General features: G+C 40.1%; 1 protein-coding gene across 2 annotated transcripts in view; it reads right to left on the minus strand.

Moving 5' to 3' along the window:
- Positions 1–2,306: 2,306 nt before the first annotated feature.
- clint1a (clathrin interactor 1a) overlaps positions 2,307–19,472 on the minus strand; it is a 291,026-nt gene continuing 273,860 nt past the window's right edge. For both annotated transcript variants that reach the window (XM_041193077.1, XM_041193076.1), the window contains exons 11-12: positions 16,315–16,525; positions 2,307–4,012 (exon numbers count right to left, since the gene is read on the minus strand). In XM_041193077.1, coding sequence (XP_041049011.1) covers positions 3,642–4,012; positions 16,315–16,525 — 582 coding nt within the window. In that variant the 3' untranslated portion in view covers positions 2,307–3,641. The remainder of the gene's footprint in view (positions 4,013–16,314; positions 16,526–19,472) is intronic.

Here is a 19,472-nt window from a genome sequence, read left to right on the forward strand (position 1 = left end):
ACTGTGGCCCAACTAAATGTCAAGTAGTAAAACGTGATTAACATTACCTCAAAAAAAAGGATCTTGATGTGCTATTTGTATTTTGTAGATTGGAATAAAGGACTCTGAGAAATCAGCAAAGAGATAGAGAGAAAGAAAATCAATAAAATGCACTTTGCGGCTTTTGAGTCTAGTCCTTGGACAAAATTAACAGGCTGGGAACTGATGGAATGTAAATGCAGAGCAAGTCATTCCACACTAGAAAAAAGAAACAGGTTGGGTGAAGATTTGGCATTTTGAACAATGCCTGTCCAATAAAGACAGGCCTTGGATACATTTCCAACACTTACGTCAGATTCACATCATTCACCATTTTTAATAAAGTATTGTTGTAGAATTGTTTTATATTGGCTTGTGAAGTCCAGTATTTACAGTAACATTGCACCCTTCAGCCACCATGACTCCACGATGAAAGGGCAACTAGCAAGAGTACAACTAGAGCTACCCTGATTGGATATGGATGTTGTTGGGGTGGGTACAACATTTCTATCTGGTGACAACAGATATTGGTTGCACAAACCCCCGACAGGTTAACCTGCTTTCCAAAGGAACCAGGGAGGGACTATATTGCTGTTGTTAAAACCTATTGTCTCTATACCACAATACCTGCAAATTTTAGGAGATGAAGCCCACAGTTTTAATGTCTTTTCCATTTAGAAATGTTAATTTTCTGCATGCTCTCCTTGAAGATCTGATTAAAGGATTGGGTTGAGTAAAGGTCAGCACACAAAAGGCTCACCTTATATAACAAATTAAGGTAAAAGACTAATGACAATTCAGACTAGTAATTAAATAGATAACTGTTGCATTTTGTCTTAAGAATACTAGGATGCAAGAGAAGCCTGGGCTCATCACAAAAATATCAATAACTTGACCTTAAAGAATTGTTACGGGCAAAAACACTGAAGAGGAAACCAGGAGTGGAAAACATTTCAGATGACACATGCCAATGCTAAACATCACGATTCTAGCTGATACTTTTGATTTTGTCATTTTGTAAAGTTGATATATTTGGATTCTATTCATATGCAGAGAATTGTGCAACTTATGCATTTATACTAAAAGGAGAGAGGTGTCTTTTTTTTTTTACAATCAGTTACAATAGGCCTGCTCATAGGATTAAGCAGAAATGTCAGGGGTTATACAAAAGCCTTAAATAACTGCAAGATTACTTAGTTTGCCCAGTTGTTCAGACGCTTAAAGCCATTTTGTTTGGTACCAGTACAAAGGAAATGAAAATCATGCTGTAGCAATCTTATACAATGGTTTCCCAGATGCTTTGGGGACTTTATTCCACAACTCTGCAAAAAAGGTCAGTGGTCTTGTTTTTAATGCACCACCATAAATGTAATATCCTTTATGTTTCACAAATCAAATACTCCAAACACAGAATGTGGTTAGTGCTTCTCTCTCTGTACTGTACTCTACTTTCCTCCAATTAAGTTAGACACAGTACAAAAACGTCACACACCCATCTTTCCACTTTACTGAAATCCCAGTGGGACGTGGAAAGGAAATACCCACAGCAATATTAATTTTTCATACTCATCAGCACTTTGAAATGCTTGGGATAAGAATATTATTACTGGAGAAATATTGAAATGCTTGGGATAATAATAATTCTGGAGTAACATTTATAGCTACACCAGAATTAAACATGGAATGGGAGAATGCCAGCAAAAAGCTTGGTACTTCCTTGGAATTCTCTGTATGCATCAAACATCCTAATTCTGAATCAATGCTATTTTAACCCCACTAAAAAACAGGTTATATCTCAATCAACATGAAATATCATCTCCCTTCACAAGGAAAAAGTTACAAGGAAATCATTTAGGAGACTGGAAAAAACAACTGACAGCTTTAAGACTACTGAAGCATGCATCGATTATTTTGATGTAACTATACATGAAAGCTTTTATTCTTTGATTCCAATTCAAACACTTCAAATTGTTGAATGATTAAAAAGTGCAGACTGCTAATTACACGCTCTCATTTCTTATTTAGGAAACAAATCACTTTTCATTATACTATACTTGAAGTACAATAATTTATGCCTAATTATAAATGTTGTAAATGGGAGAATTGGCAAGGTTTAGACTAGGTCAAAGCATCTTCCCTCTTTAAATTTCGAGTAGTGAAAGCCTTTTGTTGGAAAAGGGACAAATGCAAAGTCATTAAGGCAATGTGAATTATTCATTAAAAAATTTACTTCCACAATGATTTTTTCGCGAAGTCACAATACAAAGTCAGATAAAGGGCACAAAAGATGATTTTAAGTAACAGATTTTAATGAATAGTTTGCTGTAATACATAACAGGTCATGAGTACAATTGAAACACATTTTTTCCCTCTCTGGCTTGTTGGAGAGAAGACAAAAGAATCACTAAGTATAGGGTTTGACTTTTGCATCACTAGCAGTGAATGTCTCTTAGTGAAGTTCCCATCCAACAAGCAGATAACATGGCTTTAACATTACAGAACACTGTCATGATTCACCAGTCACCAAGGCAAAAAATGTTCAAAAACCAGACAGAGAGAAAAAAAATGACAGCATACATATTTTTGGAAGAAGTGGAAAACTCTTCACCTGTGCTGCCTTGGAAACTAGGACAAGTTTAGCGTTAATGCTAGTTTCTGCGAAAAGCAGAGGAATGTCTTGGGTATTGCACACTTGCAGGGTTTACTCAGCTGAGGGGGAAAGGAAAAGCCACACCTGTACGTGTAGAAAATAGTTGGATTAAGGTGACTGGTGACCTGTGCACTCATCTATTACCAATGTGAGATGCCCTTCCCATTCCTTTACCTCAAATCATGAAGTCCCACAACTTCAAAGGGAAATACGTAGCTGATATTTGTGCTTCAGCACTAGACAGTGAATATTAAAAGAAAGGAAGAATTGAGGGAAATTAAATAAAAGCTGCAACTACCACCATTTATTATTAATAAAGAAATTTTCATGATAGAAAGGATTTAATTTCCCCTATTAAGACTGGAACATATCACCAAACTATTTACATTCCAGTAATCAGGTTTGTTTTTTTGGTACCTTGAAGTAGACCTTTTAATAGTTTTGCATTCATTTGTTACATAAAGGATATATACACAAGCTGATTATCACACTGCTGGAAAAACTGATTGTGTCCAGGTAAAGAGGTAAAGAACAACAAAACTTTTAATGTTTATACTCTGGATTTTAATGATTTTTCTCGGGATCCTGACTTAAAGGCCATTAAGATAGGTACAAAAATTATTTTTGATATGAACCACTTTTCCCAACCCATGTAATCCTCCCTGCCCTGTGATTTCAGTAGAGTTAAAATTCATCAACATTTAAAAAAGCTTTCAGGTGTATCTCACAAACAAGATGCCAATGAAAGGGATTTTACTTGAAGAACCTCTGTTAGGAAACAGACATAACACATTCAATAGCACAGATCTTGCCAATTACCAGATTTCTCCCCAATACAAAATATGCCATATTCTTCACAAAACCTGTTCTTTATAGCTATAAAAATTTAAGACAACCTATCTTCACATGTTTCAAGTACTATTTTGTGCAGCCTTCACACCTTCATCTACTTAATGGAGTTTTTCCAACCTTCTCATTTACTGAAGTTGGCAAAATTGGCAAAGGCATCTTGCTTGGATTGCACCATTGCAGGCGTCATGCTGGCATTGAGACCCATGGCAGGAACACCCAACCCCATAGAACCTGTCATGGCCATGCCAGCTGGAGCCACTCCCATGTTTATTCCCATCATTCCTTGGTTCATCACACCACTCTGAGGCACACCCATAGGATTCATCCCTATGGCACCAGTCCCCATTATGTTTGGCATCCCCATGCCCACTGGCACACTGCCAGCCATCAAAGGAGATACTCCTGGAGGTCGTGGAGGCATCACACTGGTTGGCGAGTTAATGGATACGGCTGAAAAGCTTTGAGCCACGAGGTTCACCGGTTGCTGTGTGCCTGTGAAGAGGAGAACAGGTCAGTGGATATTTTTTTTTTAAAACCCTACCATATTTTTCTGCTCCTTTGTCCTAGTGTGGCTGGATAATGTTATGGTAGAAATACACTGACACCACACCTCTGGAGGTTGTGTTCATGCTAAATAGATCAACCCAGATATTTAATTGTGGGAGACATCACAGACAAACACAACAATGTGCTCTTTTGAAATCTAGACATGCACTCTACTATTAGAAATAACTAGACAACACAAGTGGAGAAATACTGATGCTTCCCAAAACAATCCCCAGGCTTGATTGGGACCACAAGTCCAATTGTAACATCTTCATTAAAACACAGAGATCTAGATTCCTGCTTTGTATTTCTCAGTACAACATTCTAACTTGGGCAACTATCCCCAGCCATTCTTCATCATTTCTGGGTCAGAATCCTGGAATTGCCTATTTTTTTTGCATTTGTTCATGGGATGTGGGTGTCACTAGCAAGACCAGCATTTATTTTTAATGCTCAAATGCTTGAGAAGGTGCTGGTGAGCTGCCTTCTAAAACCACTGCAGTCCATGTGGTGTATAGATACACCGTCAATGCTGTTAGGGAGGGAGATCCAGGATTTCGACCCAGCAACAATGATACAATTCCAAGTCAGGGTGGTGTGCAACTTGGAAGGGAACCTGCAGTTGTTGGAGTTCCTGTGCATCTGCCACCCTTGTTCTTCTAGATGATAGAATTTGAGAGTTTGTAAGGTGCTGAAGATCAATTTGCCGCAGAGCATCTTGCAGATGGCACACACTGTGCATCGATAGTGGGGGGAGTGAATGTTTATTGTGGTGGATGGGGTGCCAACCAAGCGGCTGCTTTGTTCTGGACGGTGTCAAGCTTCTTGGGTGTTGTTGGAGCTGTTCTCATCCAGGCAAGTGGAGAGTGTTCCATCACAATCCCGATTTGTGTCTTGTAGATGGTGGACAGGCTTTGGGGAGTCAGGTGGTGAGTTAGCTCAGAATTCCCATTCTCTGACCTGCTCTTCTAGCCACAGTATTCACATGGCTGATCCAGTTCCATTTCTGGTCAATGGGTAAATCTCAGAATATTGATAGTGGGGGATTCAGCGATGGTAATGTCATTGAATGACAAGGGGAGATGGTTAGATTCTCTCTTGTTGGAAATGGTCATTGACTGATATCAGTGTTGCATGAATGTTACTTGCCACTTATCAGCCCAAGCTTGAATATTGTTAATTTGCTTCAGCAAGGAGCTATGAATAGTACTGAGCACTGCAATTAATCAGTGAACATTCCATTACTGACTTTAAGACTGAGGGAAGGTCAGTGTTGAAACAGCTGGAGATGGTTGGGCCTAAGGAATTCCTGCAGCAAAATGACTACAGCTGTGCAGGGCAGCCCCCTAGTGTTTCATTACTCCTAGAGATGGGCAGTAAATGCAATCTTGCCAGAGCTGCCCACATCCTGAAAACACATTTAAAAAATTTCATTCACAGCCATCTCAGGGTTTGAAGGAAATGATGACTCTAGGAAATGCATGAAAAAATGATACTTGAAGATGGCAAATTATCTTAGGATCTGCATTCAACAAGTCATGTTACTATTTACTGTTGAACTACAGGTCACTGGATTGAGATTTCCCAAACTCATTCCATTTGAACCCTCACATGATAAGAGAGAAGAAAGATCATTTGGCCTGTTGAAGATCAGTCCTCATGGCATCTCATTAGTTTGTTTTGAACTAACCCCAAGTCTTCGAAGCAAAAGGGTTCCAAACTGTTGTGCCCTGGAGGCTGCAGTAGCACTTATGGTCTAACAACAGGTTGGAATGAGCACATTGTCTAGTTCTAAAGATATACAATGCTTATTAAACAAGCTAGAGTGATTATGAATCCACCGCCTTCTATTCTGGATTATTAAATATATCATGGACATAAAACCAATGCAAGCACGGAAAGGGTTACTTTATCCACTCAGTTTCCACCTAAAAGACAATTTTGAATGTACAAGTCTTTAACATTGCATGCATGCACGTATGGATAGTCATAGGGAGATAGATATTAAAGATAAATTCTAGTGACAATTAAATATGATATTCAGCTGAAGTGAGGTTAGAGGGCAGGCGATAAGACGACCAGGGATTGTGGACAAATTCAGTTACAGTCATTTTTTTTACATTATAAACTCCTACGTCCACATTTGAAACAATAACTGCCTGTGTAAATGTGTCACATTAGAATTACAACCTGTCAATGATGGAACTGCAGCAGCCACTGGATGAGAGTGTAATTACAGTGAGAGAAACTTAGAAAGGCAATTTCCACTGTAAACATGGATGAAGGAATTTACAGAGAATGCACACAAAGATAAGATTTTAAATATAGATAATCACATACAAACATAAATAAGATGAATCAAAATTCTCAAAACAAGTAGCATATTTTATCTCAACTAGTATTTTACTTATTGCTTTTCTGCCAATATTCTCCTCTCCTTCCTGCTGTTGACTTCTTGCTGGCTACACTTCCACCAGTGTTGGCTGCCTTTAAGCACTTTACCCAAATGGCTAAAGCCAATACATGACATCACAGCCAAGCCTAAACAGTTCGCTAATGAAGTCCACATATATGCACTTCCAAAAGGCCTGCTGATTCTCAATCCAGAAAGGTGTAATCCTGGCAGATTTTTCTTCCATTGCCTGAAATCATAAGTTTTGTGATAACTGTAGCACCCTGAAAGCCAATCAGGCTGAAACTCCTCACCAATCAAAGATGAAACCTGTGACCTTCCCAGTGTGGAGCTGTCATGCTGGACACCCCGTCCTAACCAATTAAACTGTTAGTGGAACCTCAACAAGTATTTCAGCTGCATAAACCTTCACCTCAAGTAAATTCTCCCTGCAGGACTGATGGAGGAAAACACAGCTATTCTTCCATATTAAGTAACTGAATCATTCCTGTAGCAATTAAGAGTGCCCCTGGATAACTGAAATAAAAGCCTAAGTTTAATTATTTTATATCCAATTGCTAATTAACATCTACAGTAAGTCTGTGTATAAATGAGTTATTCCCTCTGGTTCGTCAATCCCCAAGGACACCACGTCAGTGGGAACCCCATTGACTAAGCAGATTCAGTTCAAACAGCACTGAAAAACATGGCCACTGGGAACTATACAGATTCTTAAATAATCTTTTACTGGGATCCAAGAATCTTCCTGCTGGATAATCTGAAACCACGTCCCAAGAATATTAGCTCCCTGCTCGGATTGTGGCTGGAACTTCTGATAATTGAGAATGAATCACAGCTCTTGAACTGTTTGCTTCAGGGCTGTGATGGCAGACCTCAGCCACACAGCTCTGAGGAACCAATCTTCCTGAACATGGAATTGTTGCATCCTGAGCTGCACCTACATACAAAGGCACTTTGTGAAAATGCTGGCTGCTGAAAAGCAGGAGCCCAGTACTTCGTACTTAAAATTATGCCCTAGGATCCAAAGCAGAGAAATCTGCATGAGTACTTACATAGCAGTATTACATCATTGTATTTACAGCACAGAACAGGCCTTTCAGCCTATCCCAATCTTGCCAGTATGTATTCTGCATATGAGCTTCCTCCCACCCCTCTTTGTCTACTCCTTCTATTCCTTTCTCCCTCATGCACTTATATCACTTCCCTTTACATGGCATCTATGCCATTCACCTTAGCTACTCCATGTGGTAGTGTAATCTTACATTGCCTTACTCCAGTTTAAGTTGGAAAACTGCTGAAAAGTGCCAAGGAGAAACAAATGGAAGGAAGTTCATTTGCAAAGGATGGATGATGATATGATAACGTGAGAATTGCATGGAATTGGAGTAGCACAGAATAGCAGCACAGACACAGATAGTTTCAACAGATGACTGCCTGTTCTCCAAAGGACTATAATCCAACTCTTGTACTTTTTGCCTTGTAACTGCATGTGACTAATTGTACTTGATCATTAAATTATTCATGCCACCGTATAGGTTGGCTTGCCAAACTCATATACTATACCAATTTCCTCATTCTAAAGAATAACATATGAACAGACGAACAAGAAGTGGGAGTAGACCATTCAGCCTCTCAAGCCTGCTCCACCATTTAATAAGATCATGGCTGATCTGATAGCAACCTGAAATCTGCATCCCACCTACTCCTGAGAACCTATCCGTCCCCTTGTTTACCACTATCCACATCTGCCTTAAAAATGTTGAAAGACTCTGCTTCCACCACATTTTCAGGAAGAGACTTCCAAAGACTCAACCCTCAGAGAAACAAATTCACCTCATCTCTGTTTTAAATGGGCAAACCCTTATTTTTAAACAGTGGCCCCTAGTTCTAGATTCTCCCACAAGAGGAAACATCCACCCTGTCAAGACCCCTCAAGATCTTATACGTTTCAATCAAGTCACCTGCTACTCTTCTAAATTCCAGCGGATACAAAGCTAACCTGTCCAGTCTTTCCTCATAAGGCAACCCACCCATTCCAGGTATTAGTCTGGTAAACATTCATTGAACTGCTTCCAACGCATTTACATCCTTCCTTAAATAAGGTGACCAATACTGCACACAATGCTCCAAATGTGGTCTCACTAGTGCCCTGTACACATTATACTCCATTTGCCAGATCTTTGCCCACTCACTTAACATATCTATATCTTTTTTGTAGCCTCCTTATGTCCTCTTCCAGCTTACTTTCCTACCTTCCTTTGTGTCATCAGCAAATATGGCAACCATCCCATCTATCCCTTCATCCAAGTCATTTATATAAATTGTAAACAGTTGAGGCCCCAGCACGGATCCCTGTGGGACACCACTCGTTACACCTTGCCAACCTGAAAAAGACCCTACATTCTGCTTCCTGTTAGTCAACCATCTTCTATCCATGCCATTATATGTATACCCCCTATACCATGAGCTTTTATTTTCCACAATAACCTTTGATGTGGCACTTTATCAAATGCCTTCTGGAAATCTAAAGTACAGTACTTCCACTGGTTCCCCTTAATCCACAGCACATGTTACTTCCTCAAAGAACTCCAATAAGTTGGTTAAACATGGTTTCCCTTTCACAAAACCATGTTGACTCTGCCTGATGACCTTGAGCTTAACCAAATGTCTTGCTATAACTTCTAACATTTTCTCTATGACAGATGTTAACTGGTCTGTAGTTTCCCACTTTCTGTCCGGTCTCCCTTTTTGAATAATAGAGTTACATTTGCTATCTTCCAATCTAATGGGATCTTCCCCAAATCTAGGGAGTTTTGGAAAATTAAAACCAATGCATCAACTATCTCACTAGCCACTTCTTTTAAAACCCTAGGATGAAGTCCATCAGGGCCCAGACTCTTGTCAGCCCTCAGCTCCAACAATTTACTCTGTCCCACTTCTCTGGTGATTATAATTTAATTTTCCTGAGTTCCTCCCTCCCTTCCATTTCCTGGTTTATAGCTGCTTCTCAAAAATTTACTTGTATCCTCCATAGTGAAAATTGATGCAAAATACCTGTTCTATTCATCTTCCATCTCTTTTTCCATTATCAATGCTCCAGACTCACTTTCTATAGGACCAACGCTCACTTTGTTAACTCATTTTTAAAAAATATTTATAAAAACTCTTACTATTTGTTTTATATTTCTGGCTAGCTTTCTCCCATACTCTAATCTTTCCCTCCTTATTAGTCTTTTAGTCATTCTTTGCTATTCCTTAAATTCTGTCCAATCTTCTGACCTGCCACCTATCTTTGCACAATTATATGCTTTTTCTTTAAGTTTGATACTATCTTTAATCTTTCTAGTTAACCATGGATGGTGGGTCTATCCCCTGGACTTTTTCTTACTCGTTGGAATGTATCTATTCTGTGCATTCTGAAATATCCCCTTAAATATTACCCACTGCATCTCTATTGATCTATCCCTTAATCTACTTTTCCAATTCATTTTAACCAGCTCAGCTTGCATGCCCTCATAATTGCCCTTATTTAAGTTTAAAAACATAGTCTCGGGCCCACTTCTCTCTCCCTCAAACTGAATGTAAAATTCAATCATATTATGGTTGCTGCTACCTAGGTACGCATTTGCTATGAGATCATTAATTATTCCCATCTCATTGCACAATACCAGGTCTAGCATAGCCTGCTCTCTGTTTGTCTCCAGAACATGCAGTTCTAAGAAACTATCCCGAAAACATTCAATATACTCATCCAGGCTACCTTTGCCCATCTGAATTTTCCAGTCTATATGTAAATTAAAATCTCCCATGATTATCTCCCTCAATTCCCTATGGGATTTATGTATTTATGGTCCTTGGTTTTGGACTTATTATCACTGGAAACATTTTAGTCAAATGCAGTACCCATCTTTGTAAAATGCCCTGTTTTAGTGATTGCCTGGATTGGATTGGATTTTGCCCAATGGGTCTGATGGCATGCTAACCCAGTTAGATATCACGAACTGAGTGCATCCATGCATTTGAAACATTTGGGTGAATGGTTCAAAATGCACCTCCTGCCTGCTGTACTTGCCATGTTGACAGAAGGCCTGAAGTACAACTGGCACATTTAGGGGGACTCGGCTGAGTCTGTGTGGCATTGCACACTTGTCCTGGGGTTGGATGTTGGTCCACACCTTCAAGTCAGTGTGAATCCCATAGAAAACATCTGGTCTGTGAAAGATCTCAACGACAGGTCCCACACAGAGTGTGGAGATTTTGGAGACTCAACTTCACATGCCTTTGTGCATTTAAAGTTTTGGTGCAACAACGTGCCTTTGGATAATATGTCAATATCTTCCTCCAGCCTTCCTCTCTAGGGACTCCTACTTCCAATTTAGAGAGATGTGTTCTAAGGTAGGCCCTTCGGAATTCACAGGTTCTGGAATTCTACTCTCTTCTAATATGGGCAGAATCATGGCTTATCAATTCTGCTAAACTGCAATGTTTTCTTATAGGAAAAATAATTCTTGGGGTGTGAATGACATTGCCATGACTACCTTTGTGGCCTAGCCCTTACACTGCCCTGAGATGGTGACGGTGGGCCTTTGCCTTGTTGATGGTGATCTTGCAGTGGTGTTAGGTGGAGAATTCTTCAATACTGACTCAACAACAGTGAAGAAATGGTGCTAAATGTCCAAGTCAAGATGGTGTGTGACTTAGAGGGGTTCGCATTCTCATATCCTCACTGTTCTTGTCCTTCTCTGTGTGGGAGAGAAGTGGTGGGGGTGGGAGGTGCTGTTGAAGTAAGTTTGGCAAGTTGTTGCAAGGCATTCTGTGAAAGGTACATACAGCAGCCACAGAGCTCTGGTAGTGGAGGGTCTGGATGCTGAGTTCACTGGTGGGGAAACTGATAAGAGGACCACTTTATCTTAAATGGTGTTGAAACAATTGTAGCTATTCCTCCTAAAGTCTGGGGGAGGGGGTCAGATGTACTGTGAGTCCTCATATTCTCCTATCCAGAAGGAGTCCATGGATAGCTCAGAAGAAATTAATTCTCAATGAAAGAGGACCAGGACCATGCCCATGCAGGTGAAGATGGGCTTCTCCACAATGAGGATTAGGAATACAAAACTACACTCATCAGAGATGCTGTTTAGAGTTATATTTGGTGAGAATTCTTAATGATATTTACATTTTGTTACAACTATTCTCAAAGAAGGATAGCCCAAAAGGTGCCTGCACTTGAACTGCTGCAGTAAAATTATCCCAAAGCTGGGACTCTAAACTGAGGGGTTCCCCATGTTACTAAACTACAGTTAGTTCCTTGGAGATACCCCAGCTAGGAACTAACTTTTGCAGTAGTGGGAGGGAAGGGAGAAAATTGAGAAGGAGAAAAGATGGCTGAAAAATTGAACACCCAAAATTACCAATGCATGGCAGTCACCGGCTACAAGCTGCATTAAAGAGCCAACAATGGCTTTCTGACCTCGAGAGACAAGAACAGCAAGTACAATGCAAACAGTGTCTCTCAGTTACGTTATGGAAAGAACATGTATTCCAAAGGTTGAAACCCCAGCAGGCTGAAGTTTCCCTGTCGATGGGTTTGTTGTAAACATAGAGAGTAACTCCTGTTCCTTGATTAAAACAATTATTTCAAACAGTCATTATCCCCTTCAAGCACTGGCAGCTCTGGAGATCAATTGGAACCAAATATTTGCCCCACTAGATTAACAATACATCACTGTATTGCTGACAAACCAATTCTGTGTTCCCAGGTTTTAAGAGGATTTAGTGGAAGAGAGAAGGATTTTCACAGGCTACTCTGCATTTAACTTCCTTCATGCACTGCTTTTGGTCTTCGCTGTGATAGAGAGATTTTTAATTTAATATAGTACCTTTAAAGAAATAAAACGTCCCAAGGTGCTTCATAGAGGCATTATAAAACAAATTATGACACCGAACCACATAAGGAGATTTTAGAACAGATAACCAAAAGAGTCAAAGAAGTAAGGTTTTAAGAGGTATCCTGAAGGAGGAAAGAGAGGTAGAGAAGCAAAGGAGTTTAGGGAGGGAATTCCAGAGCTTAGGGCCTAGACAGCTGAAGGCATGGCCACCTGTGATGGAGTGATCATAACTTGGGATGCTCAAGAGGCCAGGATTAGAGAGTGGAAGGACTGGAGGAGGTTGCAGAAATAGGGAGGGGCCAGGTCACAGAAGGATTAAAAATGGATGAAAATTTTTAAAATCGAGGCATTGTTTAACTAGGAGCCTGTGTAGATCAGTAAGCAGAGAAGTAATGGGTGAACGGCATTTGGCACGAGTTTTGGGTGGCCTCAGGTTTACAGTGGATCGCATATGGGAGACCAGTCAGGAATGTATTAGAATAGTCAAGACAAGAGGTTACAAAGGCACAGGTGAGAGCTTTAGCAGCAGAGGAGCTGAGGTAGGGACAGAGATGGGTGATGTTACGGAAGTGGAAGCAGGTTTTCTTAGTGATGGTACAGATATGGTTGAAAGCTCATCCAGGGGTCAAATATGATATCAAGTTTGCAAACAGTTTTGTTCCATCTCAGGTAGTTATCAGGGAGAGGGACAGAATCAATGATGAAGTGGGGCTTGTGGCACAGACTGAAGATATGACTTGTTTTCCCCATATTTAACTGACTCCTTTTGTAGCTTTAGAATGTTGATTGTCTGGAAGAATTATATTCAAAAAATGTAACCATAATCTGGACACTAGGTGATATCCATGTGTGATCCTTCTACCTTTGGAGTTTTAACATGGAGCTTTGAAGCTTCTTTTGGAGATTTATAAGACTGTGACAGCACCTGCGTGGCAGTCCAGCTGGTGGTGGCATATTGTAGTGGTAAGGATGCAAAGTTTCAGGCTGAACTAAGACTCCGTGGAACTCCTGATGTCTGCCACTGAAGTCAGTGGGAGATGGAGGTGTCCACTCAACTGGTCTGGGTCCGACAACACAGCTGAAGGAAAAAAAATCCACAATTTTGGAAATCCCTGGTGGAGTCCTGTGCTAATAGCATCAAAGAAGACTTTTTACATTCTACAAATATTACATTTGACCAGTTTCAGATCAACTCTCCAGCAGGCAATTATCAGAGAATAATAAGGGGTACGAAAATAAGCACCACTTACAATTTATTAATTGCTATAATTAGAGCCCCAATTGGGATCCTAGCAAATTAGATTTTTGTCTTTGCAATATTTATTACTGATTAAAAAAATTCACTCGCAAAAAGCAAAATACATAGCTCAGATCACCTCTGGCATGACAAACTTTCATTTGTGTTTATACAGCTGCCTACGCCAACGTAATCTTATCAAAATGTCTCAAAATACTTCACTGAATGCTAGACACTGTACTTCACAAATAATTCAATGTGGACAATACAGCAACAGAGCTGTTTATCTGATATAGCTAACAAAACTATTTTACTGTAAGAAACTGAGAAAAGTCCAAGAAACCCAGCCCTGTCCAGTTAACAGTGCAACCTCGTGCAATGTTTCTCCACCTCCAAACCATACCAACAGCTGGGGATGGCAAAAAATTAGTAAACATGAGCCATTTAGAAAACACTCTGCAGAATTCCTTTCCTGTCTTCTAAGGTAATTAAGCAAAATTCCAGGAGTCCGCCGTGGTCCACAACTCCTTGTGATCATAGCTACCTAGCGTGTTGTCTTCCATAACTGGAAATTTCTGCTGTTCTCAAGAAGTTGCTAAGATTCTTTCACATTTCAGCAGTTTAGTTGCGGACAACATACTGAAAATAAATCCTGTCTGGCATCTAACCTTACACTGCCCATCGGTTTTACAGATATTTATTACATACCTACCTACTCACAATATGTAATATGAAAAGTCTTGCACATTCTTCTAAGTGTCACACCCAATTCCTGTGACACTTATCCCATCAAACTTAACTTACATGAGCAACAAACATCACCGGGATCTGCTGGCATATATAAAATGTGTGGCATCTGGTGCACAGTCCCTGCCAAATGTCACACCCACTTCCTGTGATACTTTCCCTGCCACACTATTGACCGTGTGATGTGATAAGCTGCTGTATAAACACAAATGCTATAGTATCATACCAGAGGTGATACTATTTAAATGTGCCAGTCTTTGTTCTCCAGGGGTGGAGTTATAAAAATCCTCAAAGATTATCAAAACAAATTCTATTATAAAAATTTGATAACAGAAAACAGGCAAGAGTGAATCATCATCCCAACTGTTAATGTTTTTCCATTGACTTCCTATGCACCCTCCAATTCACCATGAGCAATGCCATAGATCATCTGCCAATATAGAATGGAATTTTGTAAGCAGTTTTAAGAGGAAATGCTCTTAATATATAATGGAATTTTGAGAATTTTATGGGTAGCAACTCACTCGTTCTTATTTTAAAAGTCAAGGAAATGATCAGTATTTTTGTGCACAGCAATAAGATTGTATGTGAGACACAATGGGAAATGTAACTCTTACAATCATTTGAAGCTCAAATTATGCCAGATAGGAAAGAAAATGGCACTGTTTGAAACGAAAACAAAAATACCTGGAAAAACTCAGCAGGTCTGGCAGTATCTGCGGATAGGAGCACAGTTAACGGTTCGAGTCCGAATGACCCTTCCACAGAACTAAGTAAAAATACAAGAGAGGTGAAATATAATCTTTATATTTCACCTCTCTTCTATTTTTACTTAGTTCTGTTGAAGGGTCATTCGGACTCGAAACTTTAACTGTGCTCCTATCCGCAGATGCTGCCAGACCTGCTGAGTTTTTCCAGGTATTTTTGTTTTTGTTTTGGATTTCCAGCATCCGCAGTTTTTTGCTTTTATCGGCACTGTTTGAATGCCACTTCACTGACCAGGATTAGACACTATGGTATTACACTAACAGCAGCAGAAGAATGCCTTCAGTTGAAGTGAAAGACTGGCAGGAGGAGTGTATGGTAAATCTTCACACCCAGATGTAAACCAGAAAGATGGTTCCAGCTACAAAATTGAGATAGTAGTGTGGGATTTAATAAGAAGACAGTCTGCTGAAACCCAATGGCACCATTCTGAATTTTTAGGAAGCAAATGTGAGGGGATGCAATCTAAACTAACCAGTAGAGAGATGTGGAAATGTATGTACACAAATCTTTGAAGATGGCAGTTCAATTTGAGTACGTTGTTACAAAAGCATTTGGGATCCTTGGTTTTATAAACAGAAAGAGAGAGAGTACCAAAGCCAGAATGTTATGCTAAACTTTACAACCCTGATTAGGCCTCAGCTGGAGTAGTGTGTTCAACTCTAGGCACCACACCTGAAGAATGTCAAAGCCTTAAAGGAGCACAGAAGATATTTACAAGCATGGTACCAGGGATGAGGGACTGGAAAATCTGGAGTTGTTATCTCTAGAGTGGAGAAAGTTAAGAGGAGATTTGATTGATAGAGGTGTTAAAAATCGTGAACAATTTTGATTGTTTCCCATGGCAGAAGGGTCGGTGACGAGAGGATTTAAGGTAATTGACAAAAGAACCAGAGGCAAAATGAGGATGCATTCTTTTACGCAGCAAGTTGTGGTGGTCTGGAATGCATTGCCTGAAATCATATAAATACTAGGAAGAAAAGCTACATTGCTATGGAGACAGAGCACATGAATAGGACTAATTGAATAGAGCTGGTACAGGCACATTAGTATGAGTATTTCTTCCATTACAACAGTGACTACTAATCAAAAAAGTGCTTCATTGGCTATAAAGCAGCTAGGGACTTCTGAGGATGTGAAAGGCATTACATAAATGTAAGTCATTCTTTCTTTCCTTCTATCATTCTATAAGTGCATTTACCTTGTTGTTGCATCATGGTGTTAAGTGATGGCTGCTGGGGTTTGGGAGGTTGCATGCCAGGTGTCAGAAAGTCTAGACTGATGTTAACACTTGGGTCTGACCAAGTGGAAGGCAAAGTTGGCTTGATTGCTTTCTGGTTCTCTTGCATATTCTGTGTCGGTACAGCAACAGCAGTAGGCCTTGACAAAGGCGTGGACAACATCTGCAAAGGCTGAAAGAGAGAGACACTAGTTTATTAAATAGCACAAGATATTCAAACTGGGTGACGCTTTCACCTCCATCTTTTTTTCTCCTCTCCGTTCTTTCTCCTCAGTCTCTTCCCAAAGATCCCTCACTCCCTGTTAAGTGTACTGACCCGCGTAGCACTAAGCCATACAGACTAGTAGGTCCTAGGGTTAATTTCTGATATATGTTAAGTGAGCTCATCTAGTAGTTTTGCTGAACAAAAACAGAATTACCTGGAAAAACTCAGCAGGTCTGGCAGCATCGGCGGAGAAGAAAAGAGTTGACGTTTCGAGTCACGACGCATCGACAGAAAGGTTCTGTCGAAGGGTCATGAGGACTCGAAACGTCAACTCTTTTCTTCTCCGCTGATGCTGCCAGACCTGCTGAGCTTTTCCAGGTAATTCTGTTTTTGTTCTGGATTTCCAGCATCCGCAGTTTTTTGGTTTTTTTTTTGTTTTTATATTATTATTATTATAGTAGTTTTGCTGCTTCAGTTAGCCTCAGCAGGATCCCCACTTCCCAATCTCTGTCCAGAGACCAGTGCCTGATAAAGACTTGTGCATAAATGTTCACTGAGAACAAGTTTGTTCTGGTTCCAAGGCCTCCACTGTCACATCGTTTGAGCACACTTGTGAAAAATGACATTTGTGTGCAATATAAGGAGGGCAGCCAGCACCCATTGAACTGTAAACCAACAATCATTGCCTTCTGGAGATAAGAGGAGAAAAATCAGAAAACAACTAAGCAACTGCTGACATCTAGACAAAAATAGAAGTTAATAGTTAAATTTATTTTTAAATCCTTCACTGTGGTAAGACATTAAATGTTAGTGGTGACTGGGGTATGATTTCTTGTCTTCTCATGAGTCCGTGGACCCCCCTCCATAAAACTCTTCCCTTTCCCTCTCCATTCACTCAATACCCATCTCGTTATGTTTTTAGCCACTTCTCCTAACTTTCCCACTAAGGGTCCATAAAGCACCTTGGGATATTTATCCAAGTGCTACATAAAGGGGTGGGGGTACTCAGCAGGTCTGGCAGCATTGGCGGAGAAGAAAAGAGTTGACGTTTCAAGTCCTCATGACACTTCAACAGAACTGAGTGAATATTAGGAGAGGGGTGAAATATAAGCTGGTTTAAGGTTGGAGGGGTGGGGGGGAGAGAAGGTGGGGGGGTGTGGTGTGGTTGTAGGGACAAGCAAGTAGTGATAGGAGCAGATAATCAAAAGATGTCACAGACAAAGGAACAAAGAGGTGTTGAAGGTGGTGATATTATCTAAACGAATGTGCTAATTAAGCATGGATAGCAGGGCACTCAAGGTACAGCTTTAGTGGGGGTGGGGTGGAAAGACTAACAGGGCATAAAAGATTTAAAAATAATGGAAATAGGTGGGAAAAGAAAAATCTATATAAATTATTGGAAAAAACAAAAGGTAGGGGGAAGAAACGGAAAGGGAGTGGGGATGGAGGAGGGAGTTCAAGATCTAAAGTTGTTGAATTCAATATTCAGTCCAGAAGGCTGTAAAGTGCCTAGTCGGAAGATGAGGTGCTGTTCCTCCAGTTTGCGTTGGGCTTCACTTGGAACAATCTTTTCCGGCAACTCCAGCATGATGCCACCACCAAACACATCTTCCCTTCACCCCCCCAGGCGGCATTCCGTAGGGATCTTTCCCTCCGGGACACCCTGGTCTACTCCTCCATGCTTAATTAGCACATTCGTTTAGATAATATCACCACCTTCAACACCTCTTTGTTCCTTTGTGGGTGACATCTTTTGATTATCTTCTCCTATCATTGCTTGCTTGTCCCTACAACCACACCACACCCCCCAACTTCTCTCCCTCCACCACCCCACCTTAAACCAGCTTATATTTCACGCCTCTCCTAATATTCACTCAGTTCTGTTGAAGGGTCATGAGGACTCGAAACGTCAACTCTTTTCTTCTCCGCCGATGCTGTCAAGCCTGCTGAGTTTTTCCAGGTAATTCTGTTTTTGTTTTGGATTTCCAGCATCCGCAGTTTTTTGTTTTTATATTTATATAAGGGGGGGATGAATGTTGTTATAGTAACCAATAATAAATGGCCAACCTTCCAAATAGCATAATGACCTGAGGACCAACAATAAGTATTTTAGATATTATTTATACCTTCTAGTATTTCATGCATAACTTCATCAACCACTAAAAGGCACATGTCATAAATCACTATCAGCTTTAATTTTGAACAACATTTGCAGTGCTGAACAAGAATCCATCAATAATTTAACAATGTTGTCACTAGCTTTATTAGCACTCTATAGGGAAATTTACATCTGGGCCAACAAGTGCTTGAACAACTCACTCAGTTAATGATTACTTGTTCACTAGTTCCAGTGCTTCAGCTTTAGTGTCAATCTGCAGCTGAAGATGCTCACCGCAACTACAACCTCAACACTGCTAAACGTATATCCCATGTAGCATTAAACGTTACAGACGAGAAGCTCCTAGGGTTGGCAAGGCAAAACCTATAAGTGTATTAAAAGCAGAAAATGCTTGAAATTTACACTAGGTTCATTACTCTGTGGAAGATAAAAGAAAGGTGAACCTTTCAGGTGAATATCCTTCATCAGGACTGCATAACAGCCAGCCAAAGCATAACTCATCTTTTCTGCTGACTGATCTGCTCTGTACATTCAACATTTCCTGTTTTCACTTCACATCCCTCCAGTTTTTTTTCTCTCTTCAAGTACCTGGAATTTCTCACAACTCAAAACATTAACATACCCATAACTACACTTCACGAAAATCCAAATAACAGCACTTCAAGCAGAGCTGACAACCAACACTCTCCTGAACTGTCATGCATGATATCTCATATCCAACATAAAAAATAAATCAGAATTAGACAATCAAGCTCTAACCTATATTCATTACTCACTCCTGGTCACAAATGTGCA

This window comes from Carcharodon carcharias, chromosome 8 (genome assembly GCF_017639515.1).
Source record: "Carcharodon carcharias isolate sCarCar2 chromosome 8, sCarCar2.pri, whole genome shotgun sequence".
Taxonomy (NCBI): Eukaryota; Metazoa; Chordata; class Chondrichthyes; order Lamniformes; family Lamnidae; genus Carcharodon; species Carcharodon carcharias.